This window comes from Ranitomeya variabilis, chromosome 1, assembly GCF_051348905.1.
Source record: "Ranitomeya variabilis isolate aRanVar5 chromosome 1, aRanVar5.hap1, whole genome shotgun sequence".
In the NCBI taxonomy this organism is placed as follows: domain Eukaryota; kingdom Metazoa; phylum Chordata; class Amphibia; order Anura; family Dendrobatidae; genus Ranitomeya; species Ranitomeya variabilis.
The window spans coordinates 509,888,230-509,910,252 of NC_135232.1; the positions used below are offsets into that span (position 1 = coordinate 509,888,230).

The 22,023-nt window shown below is 47.6% G+C and overlaps 1 protein-coding gene across 7 annotated transcripts in view; it reads left to right on the plus strand.

Moving 5' to 3' along the window:
* MYO9B (myosin IXB) overlaps positions 1-22,023 on the plus strand; it is a 343,844-nt gene that overhangs the window by 215,183 nt on the left and 106,638 nt on the right. For all 7 annotated transcript variants that reach the window (XM_077253219.1, XM_077253192.1, XM_077253210.1 and 4 more), the window contains 3 exons: positions 15,338-15,395; positions 15,478-15,596; positions 15,682-15,833. In XM_077253219.1, coding sequence (XP_077109334.1) covers positions 15,338-15,395; positions 15,478-15,596; positions 15,682-15,833 — 329 coding nt within the window. The remainder of the gene's footprint in view (positions 1-15,337; positions 15,396-15,477; positions 15,597-15,681; positions 15,834-22,023) is intronic.

Consider the following 22,023-nt stretch of genomic DNA (forward strand, 5'->3'; position numbering starts at 1 on the left):
GTTTAGTGTGAAGGTACCTTAAGTAATGAAAAGGTGTCAGCCTGACACCTTCATTACTAAGCGATAAGTAAACACAAACACACACAAACCTTCAGATACATTGTCTCCAGCCTATGTTTGAGGGTTAACAGAACAAACGTACATAGGCTGTAACCAAACAGCAACTGTTTATTTTTATAGAAAAATGAAGTAAAAATAGCATGGACTCTCAGCCCCCAGCTGAGAGAGAAAGCTTGGGGCTGATGTTAATATTCTGGGAAGGAGCCAATAGCCAAAGGTTCCCAGGCTATTAATATAAGCTCACAGCTGTTTGCTTAGCCTTTAATGGCTAGTTTACAGAGGGACCCTAAAACAAATTGACATAGGGTCCCCCTATAAAATCTAACCAGTAAGGCTAGGCAGACAGCTGCAAGTTGATATTAATATCCTATGAAGCCCCCATGGATATTGTTCTCTCCCAGACTAAAAACATCAGCTCTCAGCTGCTCCAGAAAAGGTGCATCTATAAGATGTGCCAAATCTGATGCTTAGCCTCGCTCTTGCAACTTGCCCTGAAGCGGTGGCAAGTGAGATTCATATTTGTGGGGTTGATGTCACCTTTGTATTGTCAGGTGACATCAAGCCCACAGAATAGTAATGAAGAGGCGTTTGTAAGACCCCTATCCATTACTAATCCCATAATGATATTGTACAAAAACACAGACCCAGAATAAAGTTGTTTATTTGAAATAATGACAAACTCCTTTAATGAATCTTAATTTTACAATACTCACCAAATGCCTAATCCACCAAAGCCAACTTTTCCTGCAACAAAAATAAAATAATAAACCACAATATTCCTCATTTGTCCGCAGAGAAGATAATCCATAATGTCCTACGACAATCCTGATCGCTTTGAGAGCAGTCACATCAGTGACTGCTCTGAAAGACAGCCGGCGATACACTGACACAGGAGGTAATCACTCCCACACTGTATCACTGAGCTGCCGTGAGAGTTTTCGCACAGCGGTGCCGTAAGTGAGAGCACTGGAGCTGATCAGCTCCGGTGAACTCTCTCATGGCAGCTCAGTGATAGACTGCGGGAGCAATTACCTCCTGTCAGTGTATCGCCGGTGGGCGGATAGAGATGTCACATCCCCCGATGTGACTGTTTTATATGTGAGTTCGCCGTGGGACACTCAGGATTACGTGGACTACGGCGGACAGGTGAATATATGATGGTTTGTTATTTTACATTTCTAGGAGACATGGGCATTGGAGATTTGGTGTTAGGTGAGTATAATGGGTTTTTTATTTGAACATGTATGTAATTTAATTTAACTCTTCTCTGTCCCCCATAATGGCACCACGGAGACAGGGAGTCCGCCCATCAAGGACAGGAAACCTACAGATAAAAGGGCGGTACCTCTCTCGCATCAGTTGGTTTCCTGTCCTTGATGGGGAACCTACAGTTGATGCAAGGATCATACCTGAGGATCGTTGTGGGATGCCAGGCCCAGCCAGACCGATTCCCTGCCTCGACTGGTGCGGTATCCTGAGGCGCCACCGCTGGGGTCAGAGAGAGGGCTTTTAGGGTGTAAGGGGAGAGGCGGCAGAGAAGAGGATTGCCGCATGCTGCCTCTCCCAGGATCTTCTCCAGAGAACGCCGACGCTGAGCCTGGGGCTGAAACCCTCCTTGGTTGGGGGTACCTCAGCCACAGAGACCAGTGAGCGGATGAGGCTCCTGGGTAGAGCCGCTTCCTCCCGCAGTGGAGGCTCTCAGCTCCGAAGCTGGCAAGCCACGGCTACTTCCGTTGCCAGGCCCGGCCAGACCGATCCAGGCAGCGGGGGTTCCCTGCCTCGGCTGGCGCGGTATCCTGAGGTGCCACCGCTGGGGTCAGCTGGCCTTTAGGGTGTGCGAAGAGAGGCGGCAGAGAAGAGGACGCGCGGTGGAGAAGGCTGTCGCACTTCAGCTGACGTCAGAGCAGGACGCTGGGGCATAAGGTCGCCTTGTGTTCCACGGTAGAAAGTGCGGAACGAGACAGGCAACAGGCTGGTTTCCTGGATCTCATGGGGCACAGGAGAGAAAATCATTGACAGCAATGCAGCATTCCTGATGAGACGCTGCTTCCCTTCATGATCGGCTCTCGGCGTTAACAGCTCCCCCTGTTTTTTAGCAGGTATGGAGCCAGCACAGGTAAGTGCATGGTGGAATGTTCTGTTCTCAGGCCTTTGTGTCAAAGCTGTGCCTATTCATGTAGGATAGCTGCGGAGACACCATCACGCAAGCAGTGAATAGCCAGACCTTTCCCCGGGAGGGAACAACCACGGGAAGGGCAGCATCCAATAAAGGAAACATCCAATACTGGAAAACCACCTATGCCAAGCATGGTATCCATCCACAGACAGCTGTTTCGGGGTGTTTGCCCCTCATCAGTGTGGAGTAGGAATCTGGCTATTAGGAGCAGTGCCTAGTAAAAGGCTGTGAAGGAACAGATGATTGGCCTCGGGGAGACCAAAACATCCAACACCGCGGAGACACCTGGATCACTGCGTTGAGAAACACGTGATGGTGTCTCCGCGGTGTTGGATGTTTTGGTCTCCCCGAGGCCAATCATCTGTTCCTTCACAGCCTTTTACTAGGCACTGCTCCTAATAGCCAGATTCCTACTCCACACTGATGAGGGGCAAACACCCCGAAACAGCTGTCTGTGGATGGATACCATGCTTGGCATAGGTGGTTTTCCAGTATTGGATGTTTCCTTTATTGGATGCTGCCCTTCCCGTGGTTGTTCCCTCCCGGGGAAAGGTCTGGCTATTCACTGCTTGCGTCGAGAAACACGTGATGGTGTCTCCGCAGCTATCCTACATGCATTTGCATATTTCCCATAAGGGATGGGGGCAGTGTTCTGGATCACTGCATTGAGAAACACGTGATGGTGTCTCTGCGGTGTTGGATGTTTTGGTCTCCCCGAGGCCAATCATCTGTTCCTTCAAAGCTGTAGCCTCCTGTGCAAGGTATGTTTCTTCATCGCCTCTCATTGGGGGACACAGGAACCATGGGTGTATGCTGCTGCCATTAGGAGGCTGACACTATGCAAATAAAAAAGTTAGCTCCTCCTCTGCAGTGTACACCCCACCGACTGGCATTATACTCTTCAGTTTAGCTTAGGGTACTGTCACACAGTGCAATTTTGATCGCTACGACGGTACGATTCGTGACGTTCTAGCGATATCCATACGATATCGCAGTGTCTGACACGCAGCAGCGATCAGGGACCCTGCTGAGAATCGTACGTCGTAGCAGATCGTATGGAACTTTCTTTCGTCGCTTGATCACCCGCTGACATCGCTGGATCGTTGTGTGTGACAGCGATCCAGCGATGTGTTTGCTTGTAACCAGGGTAAACATCGGGTAACTAAGCGCAGGGCCGCGCTTAGTAACCCGATGTTTACCCTGGTTACCAGCGTAAACGTAAAAAAAACAAACAGTACATACTCACATTCCGGTGTCTGTCCTCCAGCGTCTCAGCTTCTCTGCACTGTGAGCGCCTGCCGGCCGGAAAGCGAGCACAGCGGTGACGTCACCGCTGTGCTTTCCGGCTATGGCGCTTACACAGTGGAGAGAAGCAGAACGCCGGGGGACAGACACCGGAATGTAAGTATGTACTGTTTGGTTTTTTTACGTTTACGCTGGTAACCAGGGTAAACATCGGGTTACTAAGCGTGGCCCTGCGCTTAGTAACCCGATATTTACCCTGGTTACCCGGGGACTTCAGCATCGCTCCAGCGCCGTGATTGCACAGTGTGACCGCAGTCTACGACGCTGGAGCGATAATCATACGACGCTGCGACGTCACGAATCGTGCCGTCGTAGCGATCAAAATTGCACTGTGTGACAGTACCCTTAGTGTCAGTAGGAGGTGGACACGGGTCTTTGATTAGACCCTTATCTATCTCAATGTGCGTTGTTTCTTTTCAGGTTTTCCGGAAGGGATACAGGGTGAACAGTCACACCTGTAGTCCCACAAGGTGGACTATGAGTATGGTGTGTACTGCCGTATCCTCATAGATCCCTCACCAGGACCAAGATCCTAGCACACAAGCGTGCTTAGAAGTCTGGTCCTGGCTCCGTCACCCACCCACTCGCCCACCAGAGCCTGTCGGTTGCGGAGACGAGGACGTCCATCAGCTCCCTGGACGTCTCATACCTTCTTTTCAGGTTAGTTTCGGCGTGGGATGTTTTAGGTGAGTATTTCCCCTATCCCATCCCAGATCTTTCATGGGGGGGGGGCTTTTTTGTTAGGGGCTCCCAGACGGCGACCCTCTTATACCTGGTCATCGCCTGCATCCATGCAGCGGCGCGGCCGGGATTGATTATCGCGCGGTGACCTCCGTAGGCACGCGCATTTCTTCCCCCCCATGCTTCATCGGCTTTCTATCCGGCGCAGGGCCCTTACAGGCTGCCGCGCTCCTATTCCCGGTGGTCCTCAATCAGGGGCACCTTGGCAGTGGGCACACCTTTCTGCCATACAGCTCTAAGGCTGCCGTGCGCTTCTCCGCGGCGCAGTACCCGGCGCTGCGGTTTATCAGGAGCACCTCCACAGCGCGGCCACCCTGCAGGCTGTCGTGCCGCTCCTCCTGCGGCGAGCTGCTCTGGCGCCGCAGGTTGTTGCTCACTCCGGAGCCCTTTACAGCGGCACAGCCTGTAGGCTACTGCGCCGCCCGTTTTCACTTGCGGCGCACCTTTCCGGTGCCGCGGCTCCTCTCCTCGGCCGCCGGCTCCTAATTTAGGCCCCGGTTTCTGCCGGGGCCTACTTCCGGCCCTTGCGGCGCACTTTTCCGGTGCCACGGCTCTTTACCCCGGCCGCCGGCTCCTAATTTAGGCCCCGGCCAAAGCGTGTCTGGCTCCGCCCCTTTCCTCCAGGGACACTCGTCTGGTCCTTCGCAGCCGCAGGAGCTCACGCAGCGCGCCCCGCAGCATCTTCGAACCCGATTGTTCCCACCGCCCAGGATCCCCCGGCTGATCCGCCCGAGAGTGATACCCCCATCCCAGGCTGGGCCTCCTCTCTGTCTCAATCGGTGGCCGATTTAACACGGGTGTCTCAAACCCTGGTGTCCGTACTGTATCGGTTACCCCTGCAGTTGCCAGCGGGTCGCAGGAACCGCCGCCCGAGCCCTCCTTGATAAGCCACAAAAGGTCCAGACAGGAACGTCGGTCTGAGTCCTCTTCTCGCTCCATCTCGCCACACGGCCCTCCCCTGCGGTCGGTATCCTCCCCTGAGTCAGGCGAGGCTTTCTCTGATGCGCCCTCGGAGGATATTTCGGAGCTGGATTCTAACCAAATCGCCACCATGAGGGATATGGTCCAGAATCTCATTGGGGCAATAAACCAAACCTGTGGCATCAAGGATCCCTCTACGGAACCCGCAGATCAGGCGGTTTCGTTTAGACGGGTCAAACCACCCTCCAAGTTTTTTGCTCCTCATCCTGTATTCGTGGAAATTTCAGAGGGGAAAACGCCTGGGCGTTTTATATCCTTTTCCTCCAGAGCTTACCGCCAATTGGACGGTCTCTCCCTCGGTGGATCCCCCTGTTTCGAGGCTGTCTACCAACACGGTGCTTCCACTGTCCGGCGGAGCATCTCTGAAGGACTGAAGGATAGAGTTGTAGAATCCTTCGCAAAGTCAGCCATTGAAGCAGCTGCGGCGGCGCTATGCCCAGCTTTTGCTTCTACTTGGGTTTCCAAATCCATTTCCAAATGGGCCAAAGATCTCCGTCGAGGTATCCTGTGCGCCTCCCATGCAACTAGCGGAGCTTGCCAACCAAATTTCCCACGCTGGTGAATATCTGGTCTCCACCTCCCTGGATGCCGCGTCTTGTGCTACTCAGGCTTCCAGCAATTGCCATCTGCCGGACCGTTTGGCTCAAGGCCTGGCAGGCGGACTTATCTTCCAAGAAGTCCCTTACCAGTCTGCCCTTCCAGGGCTCTCGTCTATTTGGTTCCCAGCTGGACCAAATCATTAAGGACGCCACCGGGGGTACAAGTTCTCTTCTCCCCCAGGATAAGCCTCGTCGCCCTCCTCCTAGACGTCAGTTTCGACCCTTTCGCCGCTTCGCTGCGTCAAGCTCCTTTTCCCAGCAGCAACAGAGGCCACAGGCACGTCAAGAAAAGGAGGCGGTGTCCTTTAGGCCCACTCCATCCTGGCGTCCTCGCTATTTCCAGGGCAGAACCTCCAGGCCCAGGACTGGAAGATCCACCTCTGCATGACTCTCGGCAAGACTCCAGCCCAACTCCCAGGTTGGGCGGCCGTCTTCTCTTTTTCAGGGACGTCTGGCTTTCCGCAGTAGAGGACGCATGGGTCAGGGAAGTTGTATCCTCGGGATACAAGATAGAGTTCATTTCACGACCCCGGGATCGTTTCTTCGAATCCCGTCCTCCAAGAGATCCCGCTCTAGTTCCGGGCTTCTTCGCAGCCATCGCTTCTCTCCTCAAAGCTGGAGTAATCGTTCCCGTTCAGAAAAAGAACGGTTCACGGGTTTCTACTCGAACCTTTTTGTGGTACCGAAAAAAGACGGCAAGGTCCGCCCCATTCTGGACCTCAAATTGCTGAACAGGAGAGTTCGTCTGAGACACTTCAGGATGGAATCCCTTTGTTCAGTAATTGCTTCCATTGAAGCCCAGGAATTTCTGTGCTCAATAGATATCCAGGACGCCTACCTCTATGTCCCGATATTTCCTGGTCATCACCGTTTCCTGCACTTTGCAGTTCTCCGGGAACATTTTCAGTTCGTCGCCCTGCCGTTCGGCCTCGTAACCGCTCCAAGGGTGTTCACGAAGATCATGGCGGCTCTGATGGCCATCTTGAGAGTCAGAGGCCTGGTCCTATTTCCATACCTCAACGACATCCTCATCAAGGCTCCGTCCTTTTCTCAGGCTCACGAAAGCCTGTCCATTGTTCTCGACACCTTAGTCCGTTTCGGGTGGCTGGTCAACCTGAAGAAGTCCTGCTTTATTCCTTCTCAGCGCATCATCTTCCTGGGCATGCTCTTCGACACTCGTCAGACCAGAGTCTTCCTTCCCAAAGACAAGAGATCCACTCTTTGTCGGGACATACGCTTACTCCAGGGTCCTCGGCCTCCCTCCGATCGGCCATGAGGGTTCTGGGGAGGATGGTAGCCACATTGGAAGCGATTCCCTTCGCCCAATTTCACTCGCGACCCCTCCAGCAAGCCATTCTGTCTCAATGGGACAGGTCTGTCTTCTCCCTGGATCGGCCGATCCGCCTCTCTTCTCGGGTCAAACGGTCTCTCAACTGGTGGCTGGCGTCACCCCTCGTCTCCCAGGGCAGGTCCTTCCTTCCAGTTCACTGGCAGGTGGTGACGACGGACGCCAGCCTGCTCGGCTGGGGTGCTGTTTTTCGCCACCTGACGGTCCAGGGCCGTTGGTCGTCGCAGGAGTCTTCTCTGCCAATCAATGTCCTGGAAATTCGGGCCATCTTTCTGTCCCTCCGCCACTGGGAAAGGATTCTCAGGGGCCTGCCAGTGCGGATCCAGACGGACAATGCCACCGCTGTGACATATGTCAGCCATCAGGGGGGGACCCGGAGCTCCTTTGGGCAGAGGCAACAGTTCCTATGATATCCGTGGTGCATATCCCCGGAGTGGACACCTGGGCCGCCAACTTCCTCAGCCGCGAGGGTCTCGCGGCAGGGGAATGGTCCTTGCATCCGGACGTCTTCCATCAGATTTGTCTTCGATGGGGGACTCCGGACGTGGATCTCACGGCTTCTAGAATCAACAGGGAAGGTTCCACAGTTCGTCTCCAGGTCTCGCGATCCTCTCGCAGTGGGCGTCGACGCTCTGGCCATTCCTTGGTCACAGTTCGTGCTGCCCTACCTGTTCCCACCTCTTCCGTTACTTCCCAAAATGTTGAAGAAGATCAAAGCGGAAGGGGTGCCGGTCATCCTGATCGCCCCGGATTGGCCCAGGAGAGCTTGGTTCGCAGAGCTCGTCAATCTTCTCGCTGACGCTCCCTGGCGCCTTCCAGACAGGCCCGATCTCCTGTCTCAGGGTCCGATCTGCCACCCGAATTCTCGGTCGCTTAGTTTAACGGCGTGGCTGTTGAGACCGCGGTTCTAAGAGCGTCCGGCCTTTCGAACCGGGTGATTCAGACCATGATTCAGGCTCGGAAGCCTTCGTCTTCCAGGATCTACTACCGTACCTGGAAGGCTTCCGTTGGTGCGAGTCCAACCGCGTTCCATCTATGACCTTTTCCCTGCCTTCTCTTTTGGCCTTCCTTCAGGCAGGACTGGATTCGGGCCTGGCTCTTATCTCTCTGAAAGGCCAGGTTTCTGCGCTTTCCATCCTCTTTCAGAAGACTTTAGCTTCTCGGCCACAGGTTAAGACCTTCCTTCAAGGAGTAGCCCACACTGTCCCGCCGTACAGGGCCCCAGTGGATGCATGGGATTTAAACCTGGTACTGGACGTTCTGAGGGTTTCTCCCTTTGAGCCCCTTAGGGAGATTCCTCTATCAGTTCTATCTTGGAAGGTGACTTTTCTGGTGGCTATCACGTCTATTCGCCGCGTTTCCGAGTTGGCGGCTCTGTCTTGCCGACCTCCGTTTTTGATCATTCAGCAGGACAAGGTGGTCTTCCGGCCTCCACCTTCTTTTCTTCCTAAGGTGGTTTCCACCTTCCACCTCAATGAGGACATCATTCTACCTTCCATTTGTCCAGGTCCGACTCATCCTCTGGAGCGATCTTTGAACAAACTGGACCTTGTCAGGGCAGTGAGGATCTACCTGGATAGAACCTCCACTTTCCGAAAGACGGATTCCTTTTTTGTCATTCCTGATGGCACGCGCAGAGGCCAACCGGCTTCTAAGGCGACTATTGCTCGCTGGATCAGACTGGCAATTTTGGAGGCTTACCGGGTCAAGAGCAGAGTGCCCCCTCCTGGGATTAAGGCTCACTCTACCCGGGCAGTCGGCGCCTCCTGGGCGGTGCGCCACAGGGCTTCCGCCCTACAGCTTTGCAAAGCGGCAACTTGGTCTTCCATCCACACGTTCGCCAAATTTTACAAGGTCCATACCTACGCTTCGGCGGACGCCAGCCTAGGCAGAAGGATCTTGCAGGCGGCAGTGGTGAGTCTTCTGACCTGATGGAAGTCTGTTTTCCCGCCCTAGGGACTGCTTTGGGACGTCCCATGGTTCCTGTGTCCCCCAATGAGAGGCGATAAAACAGGATTTTTGGTTGCTTACCGTAAAATCTGTTTCTTGGAGCCTCCATTGGGGGACACCGCTCCCTCCCAATGTTTTTGCTGTTATATGTTATATGACTGTTTTCATGTTTACAGTTCTTAAGTTTGTGGTTATGGTTTTTCAACCTTGTTTATTATCTCCTACTGCTTTCTCACTAACTGAAGAGTATAATGCCAGTCGGTGGGGTGTACACTGCAGAGGAGGAGCTAACTTTTTTATTTGCATAGTGTCAGCCTCCTAGTGACAGCAGCATACACCCATGGTTCCTGTGTCCCCCAATGGAGGCTCCAAGAAACAGATTTTACGGTAAGCAACCAAAAATCCTGTTTTTCACATATACGCAGCTAGGCCTTGTACCTCTAAGCTATAAAAAGACCATATGTCCAGGCTACATCCCATGATTTGACTTCAGTTAGTTGCATGTCTTGTCTGCGCAGAGCCTTATGATTGGACTTCAGAGCGACTTTTTGGAAGCACTTTTTTTTTGGTTCGATAAACAGATGTTTCACTTTTCTTTGCAACTTAACTACTCCATGCCTTGGGAGGACACATGGTGTTAATGGAGCACTTTGTCTCAATGAAGACTGCCCTCCAGCTGCAGCTCATTAATTAGCTCCTTCGGGTGGGGTCAGTCTGACAAATGAGATGTACTATTCAGAGTGGAGATTTAACTGGATCTCTGAGAGATTGCTCTCTTGCTCGGAAGTGTGGGCCTGTTTGGCATCTTCAAGCATGGCTGTAGCTCTATGCATCATATTGAGCGCTCTGTGTTTCATATTGCATCATAGTGCCTCTCAATTTTATTGAGTGCCTCTGTGCATCATAGTGTCTCTATGCATTATATTGAGTGCCTATGTGCATCATATTACATTATAGTGCCTCTATGCATTGAGTGCCTTTGTGCATCATATTGCATCACAGTGCATCTATGCATTATATTGCATGTTTCTGTGCATCATATTGCATCATAATACCTCTATGCATTATATTGAGTGTGTCGTATTGCATCATAGTGCCTCTGCATCATACTGAGTGCCTCTGCATCATACTGAGTGCCTCTGTGCATTGTATTGCATCATAGTGCCTCTATGCATCATACTGAGTGCCTGTGCATCATAGGGCCTCTATGCATGATAGAGTGCCTCTGTGGTCCTATTGCATCATAGTTCATCTATGCATCATATTCAGTGCCTATGTGCATCATATTGCATCATAGTGCCTCTATGCATCATATTGAGTGCCTCTGTGTCATATTGCATCATTATTCCTCTATGCATCATATTGAGTGCCTCTGTGCATCATGTTGCATCATAGTGCCTTTATGCATCATATTGAGTGCCTGTGCTTCATATTGCATTATTGTGCCTTTATCCATCATATTGAGTGCCTCTGTGCATCATGTTGCATTATAAGTGCCTCTATGCATCATATTGAGTGCCTCTGCTTCATATTGTATCATACTGCCCCTATGCATCATATTGAGTGCCGCTGTGTATCATATTGCATCATAGTGCCACTGTGCATCATGTTGTATCATAGTGCTTCATATTGCATCATGGTGCTTCTGTGCATCATATGACATCACAGTGCCTCTATGCATCATATTGCATCATAGTGCTTCACAGTGCCTCTATGTGTCATAGTGCTGGAGTGCCTTTATTAATCATATTGTATTGCATCATAGTGCTTCATATTGCATAATAGCGCTTCATTTTGCTTTTTTGCTTCATATTGCATCAGGGCTTCATAGCGCCTCTATGCATCAAAATGTGTGCTTATGTGCATCTTATTGCATCATATTGCTTTAGTGCCCCTGTACTTAGAAGGTATCATTAGTGTGTCATAGTGCCTCTGTGCTTCATAATACCTCGGGCTTGGTGCCTTTCTTTGCCTGTGGCTGTGGGCCTCTGGGTTAGACATTCTGACTTGTGTCTTGTTGCGTGGCTGCACATTGTATCGTCGGCCTACCACTTCACATTTTGCCTTGGGCCCCAACTCTGGTTATAGAGTCCTAGTGTTTTTGTACCCAGATCCAACTTCTGTTACTTCATTCTTTACAACAGGGCTTAGCCAAACAAACAACTATGCTTGAATTGGCTTAGTAAATTGGCAGTTCTCCTGCTTGGAACAGATCTCTCAAGTGAGCTACTACCTTGAGTGCTAATGGCAGGTCTCTTTCATAATTAGCTTTAAAAGGTGACATATGTGTTTTTGTGTTTTGGTTTTTTTTTGGTTCATCCTATAAAACGACATACTACTGTCCTGGGAGCAGAAAATCCCACGAGGTGGAAGGAAAGAATCCTTCCCTACTACACATACGGCAATCAGATTAGTTGCCTTGATCAACATCTGGTAGACAGATTCTTGTCCTACAAGTCTGTTGTATTTTGTTTACCAGGAACGGCATCACTGCCTTTGGTACCTTGTGGCGAATCAGCAGCACTGTGTCAGGTGGCAGAGGTTCACATACTCTCTGCTCTTAGGGCTCCTAAGATAAATTAAACTGTATCCAGGACTCTTACGGTTGAGAACCCTTAGTTCCACTGCCTCACAGTAGATAATCTCCCTCTGTGGTGGGAAGAAACCTGGTTTTCTCTAGCCATAGAGTATGGTTACTCCCTCCATTGCTGTCTGGGTGTATAAATATCTCTGAGAAGATTGCCTTTTAGGATATGTATATGTGAGTAATATCAGTAAAACAGGAGTGATGATCCACGTTTCCCTTTCAGTGCTTCTAATGAGAATCCCGACTTTGGTAATGTCAGGAGATATTACCTGCCAGACTGCATATTCCTTAGTTTCAATAATATCCAACCCTTACTTGGGATTTAGACACCTAAGGATTCAGAATAGACGTGATCTCCTGGATGAGTAATGTGCCTACATCCCAATGCTCTGCAATTATCCCATTATCCATGTACTAATTGTTATTGGTTTGGTCTTCCTGCAGTCCAGGAGCAGAGGCTAGTGAGCGCGCCCCTATGACGCGAGCAGACGCCACGGTGTATAACTGGGTAATCCAGTCTGAACAGGCATGCGTCGCTTCTCCAAGTCCCCTCCTCGTGGAAATATGGTGCAGGTGGTCAGGGGCCAGTACTCTGAGCCCTAATATGTGGCAGTGGTCAAAAGTCTGGTGACCCAGATTTCACTGGTGCAACTCCTCATATTAACCATAATATTGATTGTGAATGTTTCCAGTAGTGGAGAAGACCATATAGGAACCACCAAACTGGATGGGGGAAACCTGGAGGAACTTCTTTTCAGGTTCCAAGTTAGAAGGGGGGTTTCCAATAACAGCCGTCTTAGAGTTTCTGCACAAGTGGTTGGAACGGGCTAGCCACAAATACTTTAAAAGTTCAAGTCTTTGCTTTAGGGGCCCTGTACAATTACGACCTGGCTGGGAGTCTGGATATCCAGCTTCATCAAAGCGTTGGCCAGGTCTAGACCCATCCCCTCTCGGTTTACTCCTCCTTGGGATTTAAACTTGGACCTTACAGCCCTATCCAAACCTCCTTTTGAACCCCTGTCAGAGGCTTCACTGGGAATCTGTCATTTAAAACATCACTTCTTGTAGCTCTCATAAAAGCTCTTATGGTCACTGACATTCAGGCATTGTCAAGCCAGCCCTTGCTTCATAAAAAGCTTAGAGGATAGGGTTATTCTTAAGATTGACCCGGCCTAACTGCCAAAAATGGCATCACGGTTTCTCAGATCTCAGGAGATCCCCCTCTCTTCTTTTTGTCCCAATCTCAAAGATAGTGAAGAGAAAGTCTTACACACAATAGACGTGGGGAAATGCCTAATCCAATACCTAGCGGCCAAACGGGAGCGTAGGAAGCATAGGTCTTTGTGTGCTTTCAGAGTCCTCGAGAGGGGCGCAAAAGTTTCTAAGGGCACGCCGGCAAGATGGATAAGGGACGCCATCACCCTGGCATACTCCTCGCATGAAGCGGCCATCCCGGAGAAAATTGAGAAAATTTACTTTGGGGTTTCCATCTAAATCTCTGAGTGACGTTATTCAAATGAAACCCCCTGAGGGATTCATTCACTATAATGAAACCGCTCAGCAGAGTTACTGTGGACGCTGTCTTGCCTCTGCTCAGAGGTGCACTTCTTTTCAGAAATGCACAAAACTGGCCGACTGTTCTTTTATGCACATGTAAAAAGACAGACACCGCCGATTCACAGGTCGTGACGGCGTACACATTTTTTTTAATTTTTTTTTGCACCTCGCCATATTTAGATAGCTGTGATATTTCAGAATTTTGATTGACTTCATGTGAGGGCATGTTTTTTTGTTTTTTTTTCGGGATGAGTTGACGTTTTTACTGGTACCATTTTCGGGCACGTGATATTTCCTGATCACAGAACACTAGAAGAGAAAGACTATGCACACAGTGGGATCAACTTCATATAACAAATTTTATTATACATAACACCTCACCACACACAAGGCACAGTAGGGAGGAACAAACATTTAAAAACAATTAAAAACTGAACATACCTATCCACATCCCCCCTCAAGTACAGTCACAAGGATCCATATAGTCATATACAATAAATATATGTCATGTAACAGACATGCAGAGGTTAGGCAGAATAATATCAACACATATATTTATTTAATATCTAATGCTGCCAACCAGAGGAGTCTTCATGAAGAAAATATATCAATTGGATCCCAAATGCGACCAATATAGCCCAGTCACACAACGGGTCTGTGACAAATATGCAGTTAGGTCAAACATTTAACCAGAAAAAAGATTTTTTTGGTGTGACCCGTTAAAATCCTGCCCTTAATCTGGCACCCCATATAATACGTTACCAAACAACGCAAAGCCTGCTACCGAAGAGTTAATCCCTCATAAGTATCCAGAGGGAGAAAATAAGTGAACGTGCCCTTAAGAAAAATGTAGGCACAGCAGACGCGCACTGACTAGTGCTTCCAGATAAGGCTGGGTTGTCCAGATGATGGGGCTGGGATCAAAAGAATCCAAGAAGATATAGGGAGGGAGGGAGGAGGATAGGAGCCCAACGCTATCGACGCTGCTACGGCGTCTTCGTCAGGGAGGGTAGTAAGACTGGCCTCCAAACAGACCTTTTATGTGTGGAGCATAATATCAAGGATTTACCTCACCTGTGTGGCTGCTGGCGATGTCCCAGAAACTAACAGTTGCACGGCACCGAGTGAATAGTTCCGGACCTGCGCACAATAGTCATAACCCATGACCTGCAGCATGGCAGCCAATCAGCTCCTGCATACCATGCAGCATTACAGAGAGACCAGCGCTAGTAGGCGATTTCCTGATCACTTTCTATTCTGATTTTGGGAAGCAAAATGAACAAAAACCAATCAATTCAGGAATTTATTTTTTTTATTGCCCTTCTGTGTGTGGTAAAATTGATAAGGCAGCTTTATTCTTTGGATCAGTACGATTACAGTGATACCACAATTTATATATTTTTTTGTGTTTTGGCACTTTTACACACTAGAAAAAATAATTGTTCTTGCATCGCTTTATTGTGAGAGCTATAACTTTATTTTTTGGCTGACGGAGCTTTATGGCGACCTGTGTTTTGTGGGACAATATGTTGTTTTCAGCGGTACCATTTGTATTTCCGTTTGACTTTTTGATCACGTTTTATTCTGCTTTTTGTTTGGCGTTTTCGTGAAACAGGAAAGATTTTTTTTACTGAAGGAGTTAATTAGTGGGACTGTTTTATAGGTCAGGTTCTGGATGCGGCAATACCAAACATGTTTTCAAAAGCTTTTTTTTTTTTTTTTTTTTTTTAACTTAGTTCCGGTATGGGACTTCAATGTTTATTTGATCAGTGGCCTCATGCTCCCTGCGATACACATGTATTGCTTTGTATGAGACCTGACAGTTATATGGAGTCACCACTCTGCATCGGTATCACATCACTTGCAGGACCCTGGGGGACCCGAGCACTGCGAGACCGCCGGCAGTTGGGGGCTTAGCGAGTACCAACATCTATTCCCTGTGGGCGTTTATCGGGTTGTCAATAGTCTGCTCGGCGTTGCGCACCTACATTTTTACTACAGGACCGATATTGATTGCTTGACTTACTTCCCAGCAGGGAGAAGCCATTTGCCGAGGCCTCCACAAAGGTGCCGTCTCCTTCTGCCCCTCAGGTGTGTAACTCACTGACTATTACACAGCCTCCATACTGATCACTGTTGGAAATAGCTGAGCTGTTTGCCATTTCATTTGCAGCCACCTCCTGTGCCTGTAGAAATGGATAAAGCATCACATAAGGGTGAGCTGCAGAAAAAGAAGTCTAATGAGTGCAGCACTCAATCTGGAGTCGTCCCATCGCAGCCCACAGATTCAAAGTGAGTGGTCAAAAAATCCCAAATTTTCTTTAACGCGAATTAATTGCTTTTCTCATGTGTAAATTCAATTTTCCTTTATGTACAGGCACACGTTCAAGGGTCCTCTTTACAGGCTTCTGGGGAAGAAGCCGGACAAAAAGAGCAGCAAAGAAAGTCCACTTACCCCAGAGGGCACAGAACTGCCATCTTTCCCTCCATCAACCCAGGATAGTGTTGCAACCAAGAGATCCATAGAAGGTGAATTTCCAACACTGTGCCATTTTTTGTGTGAATTTGCTCACATGACTGACATTAAAGGGAACCTTTTCACTCCCAGAAACACTACTTATCTGCAGAAAATATGTGGTAATATGCAAGTACACAAGCATGAAAATATGTTCTAGAAGACTCACTCCACTCCCCCAATTTGGGGGGAAAATGGGGGATGTGTCTTATAGTCCAAATGTTGCTTACTGTGGGTTGCGGCGGTGGTGAAGCGGGTGGGGTCCCTTCCCCAGGAAACTTGCGGTGACAGAAGAGGTGTGATGTTGCTGGCCCTGATGTGAGGCAAAGCGGATGCTGTGGGCCCGGTGTCGGCGGGGAGGAAAGCAGAGTCCATTGCTTTTCCAGCGGCCATTTTCCTAAAGCCATGGGGTACCTGGCTTCAGGGAGATGGCCGCTGGAGGCGGCAGTTGCTCAGATTTCACATCTCGGCCGGGACGAGATCCCAGTCTGCGCAGGAGCCGCCTCCGGTGGCCCTGGGCTTTAAGAAAATGACAACCAGAAAAGCAATGGACTCCGGTCTGCCTCAACGCCGACATCGGGCCCACAGTATCGCATTGCTGAGGCACCCACTTCTCCCACCCAGGGCCCACAGCATTGCCCCACTTCTGAAGCCGCTATGCTTCCTGTGACTCCACTCCACTGCTGCCGCCCTCCAGGTAAGATACCTTTAATTTTGACTGTAAGACATATTGGCAGATGTGCAACAGATACAGACTTATTTGTGTGCAGGAGAAGTTTACACTTTACTGACAGTAGATGGTGGTGTTGTTACTGTTATATGCTTAGTTGAATGTAATGCATATTCTTGTTGTACTTTGGTTTCACTTTTTCTCTGGTAAAAAGTCCTTTAGACTTCCTGCTATGCTGTATTAAGAAGCTGATGCATGTACCTCATGTTCTGTGTAGATAAAAGTTGAATCACCCCATATAATCTACTCTCACAAGTTTCTACTGCGAACAAACTATGTAACAGGTTAGGGGCCCAGCATAGAAGACAAAAAAGACTTGGTGAATGCAAAAGAATACTTCAGAGCAGTTACAGTTGTGGCCAAAAGTATTGACACCCCTGCAATTCTGTCAGATAATACTTAGTTTCTTCCTGAAAATGATTGCAAACACAAATTCTTTGGTATTATTATCTTCATTTAATTTGTCTTAAATGAAAAAACACAAAAGAGAATGAAGCAAAAAGCAAAACATTGATCATTTCACACAAAACTCCAAAAATGGGCCAGACAAAAGTATTGGCACCCTCAGCCTAATACTTGGTTGCACAACCTTTAGCCAAAATAACTGCGACCAACCGCTTCCGGTAACCATCAATGAGTTTCTTACAATGCTCTGCTGGAATTTTAGACCATTCTTCTTTGGCAAACTGCTCCAGGTCCCTGATATTTGAAGGGTGCCTTCTCCAAACTGCCATTTTTAGATCTCTCCACAGGTGTTCTATGGGATTCAGGTCTGGACTCATTGCTGGCTACCTTAGAAGTCTCCAGTGCTTTCTCTCAAACCATTTTCTAGTGCTTTTTGAAGTGTGTTTTGGGTCATTGTCCTGCTGGAAGACCCATGACCTCTGAGGGAGACCCAGCTTTCTCACACTGGGCCCTACATTATGCTTCAAAATTTGTTAGTAGTCTTCAGACTTCATAATGCATGCACACGGTCAAGCAGTCCAGTGCCAGAGGCAGCAAAGCAACTCCAAAACATCAGGGAACGTCCGCCATGTTTGACTGTAGGGACCGTGTTCTTTTCTTTGAATGCCTCTTTTTTTTCTCATGTAAACTCTATGTTGATGCCCTTGCCCAAAAAGCTCTACTTTTGTCTCATCTGACCAGAGAACATTCTTCCAAAACGTTTTAGGCTTTTTCAGGTAGGTTTTGGCAAACTCCAGCCTGGCTTTTTTATGTCTCGGGGTAAGAAGTGGGGTCTTCCTGGGTCTCCTACCATACAGTCCCTTTTCATTCAGACGCCGACGGATAGTACGGGTTGACACTGTTGTACCCTCGGACTGCAGGGCAGCTTGAACTAGTTTGGATGTTAGTCGAGGTACTTTATCCAACATCCGCACAATCTTGCGTTGAAATCTCTTGTCAATTTTTCTTTTCCATCCACATCTAGGGAGGTTAGCCACAGTGCCATGGGCTTTAAACTTCTTGATGACACTGCACACGGTAGACACAGGAACATTCAGGTCTTTGGAGATGGACTTGTAGCCTTGAGATTGCTCATGCTTCCTCACAATTTGGTTTCTCAAGTCCTCAGACAGTTCTTTGGTCTTCTTTCTTTTCTCCATGCTCAATGCGGTACACACAAGGACCCAGGACAGAGGTTGAGTCAACTTTAATTCATGTCAACAGGCTGCAAGTGTGATTTAGTTATTGCCAACACCTGTTAGGTGCCACAGGCAAGTTGCAGGTGCTGATAATTACACATATTAGAGAAGCATCACATGATTTTTTGAACAGTGCCAATACTTTTGTCCACCTCCTTTTTTATGTTTGGTGTGGAATTATATCCAATTTGGCTTTAGGACAATTCTTTTTGTGTTTTTTTCATTTAAGACAAATTAAATGAAGATAATACCAAATAATTTGTTTGCAATCATTTTCAGGAAGAAACTGAGTATTATCTGACAGAATTGCAGGGGTATCAATACTTTTGGCCACAACTGTATCTCCAAACAAGTAAGACAAATAAAGGTACCGTTACACTAAACGATTTACCAATGATCACGACCAGCGATACGACCTGGCCGTGATCGTTGGTAAGTCGTTGTGTGGTCGCTGGAGAGCTGTCACACAGACAGCTCTCCAGCGACCAACGATGCCGAAGTCCCCGGGTAAACATCGGGTTACTAAGCGCAGGGCCGCGTTTAGTAGCCCGATGTTTACCCTGGTTACCATTGTAAATGTTAAAAAAAAAAAACCCTACATACTTACATTCCGGTGTCTTTCACGTCCCTCGCCGTCTGCTTCCCGCACTGACTGTGTCAGTGCCGCTCTTCTTATCTGCATCTCAAAAACATTTCTAGAATTCGCCCTTTTCTTACTTTCGACTCTGCAAAAACTCTTACTGTTTCTCTTATTCATTCCCGTCTGGACTATTGTAACTCTCTACTAATCGGCCTCCCTCTTACCAAACTCTCCCCGCTCCAATCTGTCCTGAATGCTGCTGCCAGGATCATATTCCTCACCAACCGTTACACCGATGCCTCTACCTTGTGCCAGTTATTACACTGGCTACCCATCCACTCCAGAATCCAGTACAAAACTACTACCCTCATCCACAAAGCACTCCATGGCTCAGCACCACCCTACATCTCCTCTCTGGTCTCAGTCTACCACCCTACCCGTGCCCTCCGCTCCGCTAATGACCTCAGGTTAGCATCCTCAATAATCAGAACCTCCCACTCCCGTCTCCAAGACTTTACACGTGCTGCGCCGATTCTTTGGAATGCACTACCTAGGTTAATACGATTAATCCCCAATCCCCACAGTTTTAAGCGTGCCCTAAAAACGCATTTGTTCAGACTGGCCTACCGCCTCGACGCATTAAACTAACTATCCCTGTGTGGCCTATTAAAAATAGAAAAAAAAACAAAACACATAATCAGGTTCCTTGCATCGTGTTCTCATACACTTTATGCAGTTAATAGCACTCTGTGTCTGTACTGCTACATACTTAGGCTGTTAACTGGTTCATGCAGCTTTACATGAACACCCGAGCCTTACACTATGGCTGGTCCAAATAACTAAAGCAATTGTTACCATCCACCTCTCGTGTCTCCCCTTTTCCTCATAGTTTGTAAGCTTGCGAGCAGGGCCCTCATTCCTCCTGGTATCTGTTTTGAACTGTGATTTCTGTTATGCTGTAATGTCTATTGTCTGTACAAGTCCCCTCTATAAGTTGTAAAGCGCTGCGGAATATGTTGGCGCTATATAAATAAAAATTATTATTATTATATATTATTAAAGATGATTTATGGGAGGTAATCACTACAGACAGACCCAATGATAATAATAAGATAATAAGAAAAGCAGGCAAGCAAGATCTACTATCAGCTTATTAGTGGAGGATGATCATTCCACATAAAGAATGAGAATAAGCAAAGGGAATGTGGGAAGCATTGAGAAAGCTACATGAAAGATCCAGCTTAAATCACAAACTGTTCCTGCTAAGAAAACTTTACAAGATGAGATTAATTGCAAGGAAAGACATGAAGGAGCATATAAACTCCATGATGGAGGTGGTAACACAGCTCAGTCGGTGAAGACATTAAGGAAAGCCATATAGCAGCAATATTATTGTGCAGTTTACCAGATTCATAGACTTCTCTGATAAATGCACTAGAGACAAGACCTGAAGCATTCATTACACAAGAGTTTGTAAAGACCATACTTATAGATGAATATCGTAGAAGGAAAGAGCAAACAAACGATTCCACTGAAAGGGATGGTGAAAATGCTCTTAAGGCGACAGACAAGAAGCCCCATAATACAGAGACACGAGAATGTTTCAGATGTAAGAAAAAGGGACATTTAAAGAAAGACTGTACTATATGGAAAACAGAACAACAGAAATGGCACCAAAAGGAGAATAAACAAAGTAAAAAGCACAATTTCTAACCCACAAGCAGATCACCGGAATGACACATTTAAAGTAACTGATAAAAAGTCATTGTCAGGCTGGTTTATTGACTCAGGAGCAACAAGTCACATGACTAGTGATAAAAGCTTCTTTACTGAACTTGATGAAAATAAGAAGGAAGCAATTTATCTTGCAGAAGGGAGTAAAATAACCGCAGAAGGTATTGGACAAGGAATGCTAATCTGTCCTGATAGATTTGGGCATAATTAAAAATTACTAGTAAGGGATGTGTTGTATGTTCCATGACTACTAGGAGGATTGTTATCCATAAAGCGTCTGACAGCCAAAGGACTTAGGGTACCGTCTCACAGTGGCACTTTGGTCGCTACGACGGTACGATCTGTGACGTTCCAGCGATATCCATACGATATCGCTGTGTCTGACACGCAGCAGCGATCAGGGACCCCGCTGAGAATCGTACGTCGTAGCAGATCGTTTATAACTTTATTTCGTCGCTGGATCGGTGTGTGTGACCGGAATGTGAGTATGTAGTGTTTTTGTTTTTTTACATTTACAATGGTAACCAGGGTAAACATCGGGTTACTAAGCGCGGCCCTGCGCTTAGTAACCCGATGTTTACCCTGGTTACCCGGGGACTTCGGCATCGTTGGTCGCTGGAGAGCTGTCTGTGTGACAGCTCCCCAGCGACCACACAACGACTTACCAACGATCACGGCCAGGTCGTATCGCTGGTCGTGATCGTTGGTAAATCGTTTACTGTAACGGTACCCTTACTGTAAAATTCAAAGATAATAATTGTACAATCGTAGCGGGAGATAAAGTAATAATGTCAAAGCAGGTGAACAATTATACCATCTGGACACATTAAAGGAACAGATAAAGTTATGCACATATGTTCACAAGAATTGTATTCACATGTGGCATAGACATTTAGGACACAGACATCCTGAGAGTATAATGGCGTTACAAAAGAATGTGACAAAAGACCTATAGATATCTGATTATTAATTACCGTAAAATGTGAATGTTGTATAAAATCTAAAGATACAAGAGTATCTATACCTAAAGAGAGCAAGACAAAAAGCACAAAACCACTTGACTTGGAACACACTGATGTATGTGGACCCATAAAAGTGACCACATCAGGAGGTAATAGATATATGGTGACCTTCATAGATGACTACTCAAGATACAGTCACGTACTTGATAAAGAACAAAAGTGAATTTTTGAAAAGTTAGACTGTGACAAAGTCAAATAACAAGTTTCAGAGGAAGCCAATCATTATCAGAAATGATAATGGATGTGAATTTACAGGACACCAAATAGAAATCTACTTAGCAGAAAGGAAAAACAGAACTCTGATTGAAATAAGATGTGTGCTAACAGACTCCAACCTACCAGAGAAATACTGGGGTGAAGCAGCAATGACAGCTGCTTATCATCAAAACAGACTTTTTCCAAGAAAACTGAAAAAAAAAAAAAATGAATTGTGGCAAGGTAAGAAACCAAATGTGAATCATTTAAGAGTTTTTGGTTGCAAAGTTTTTGTTTATT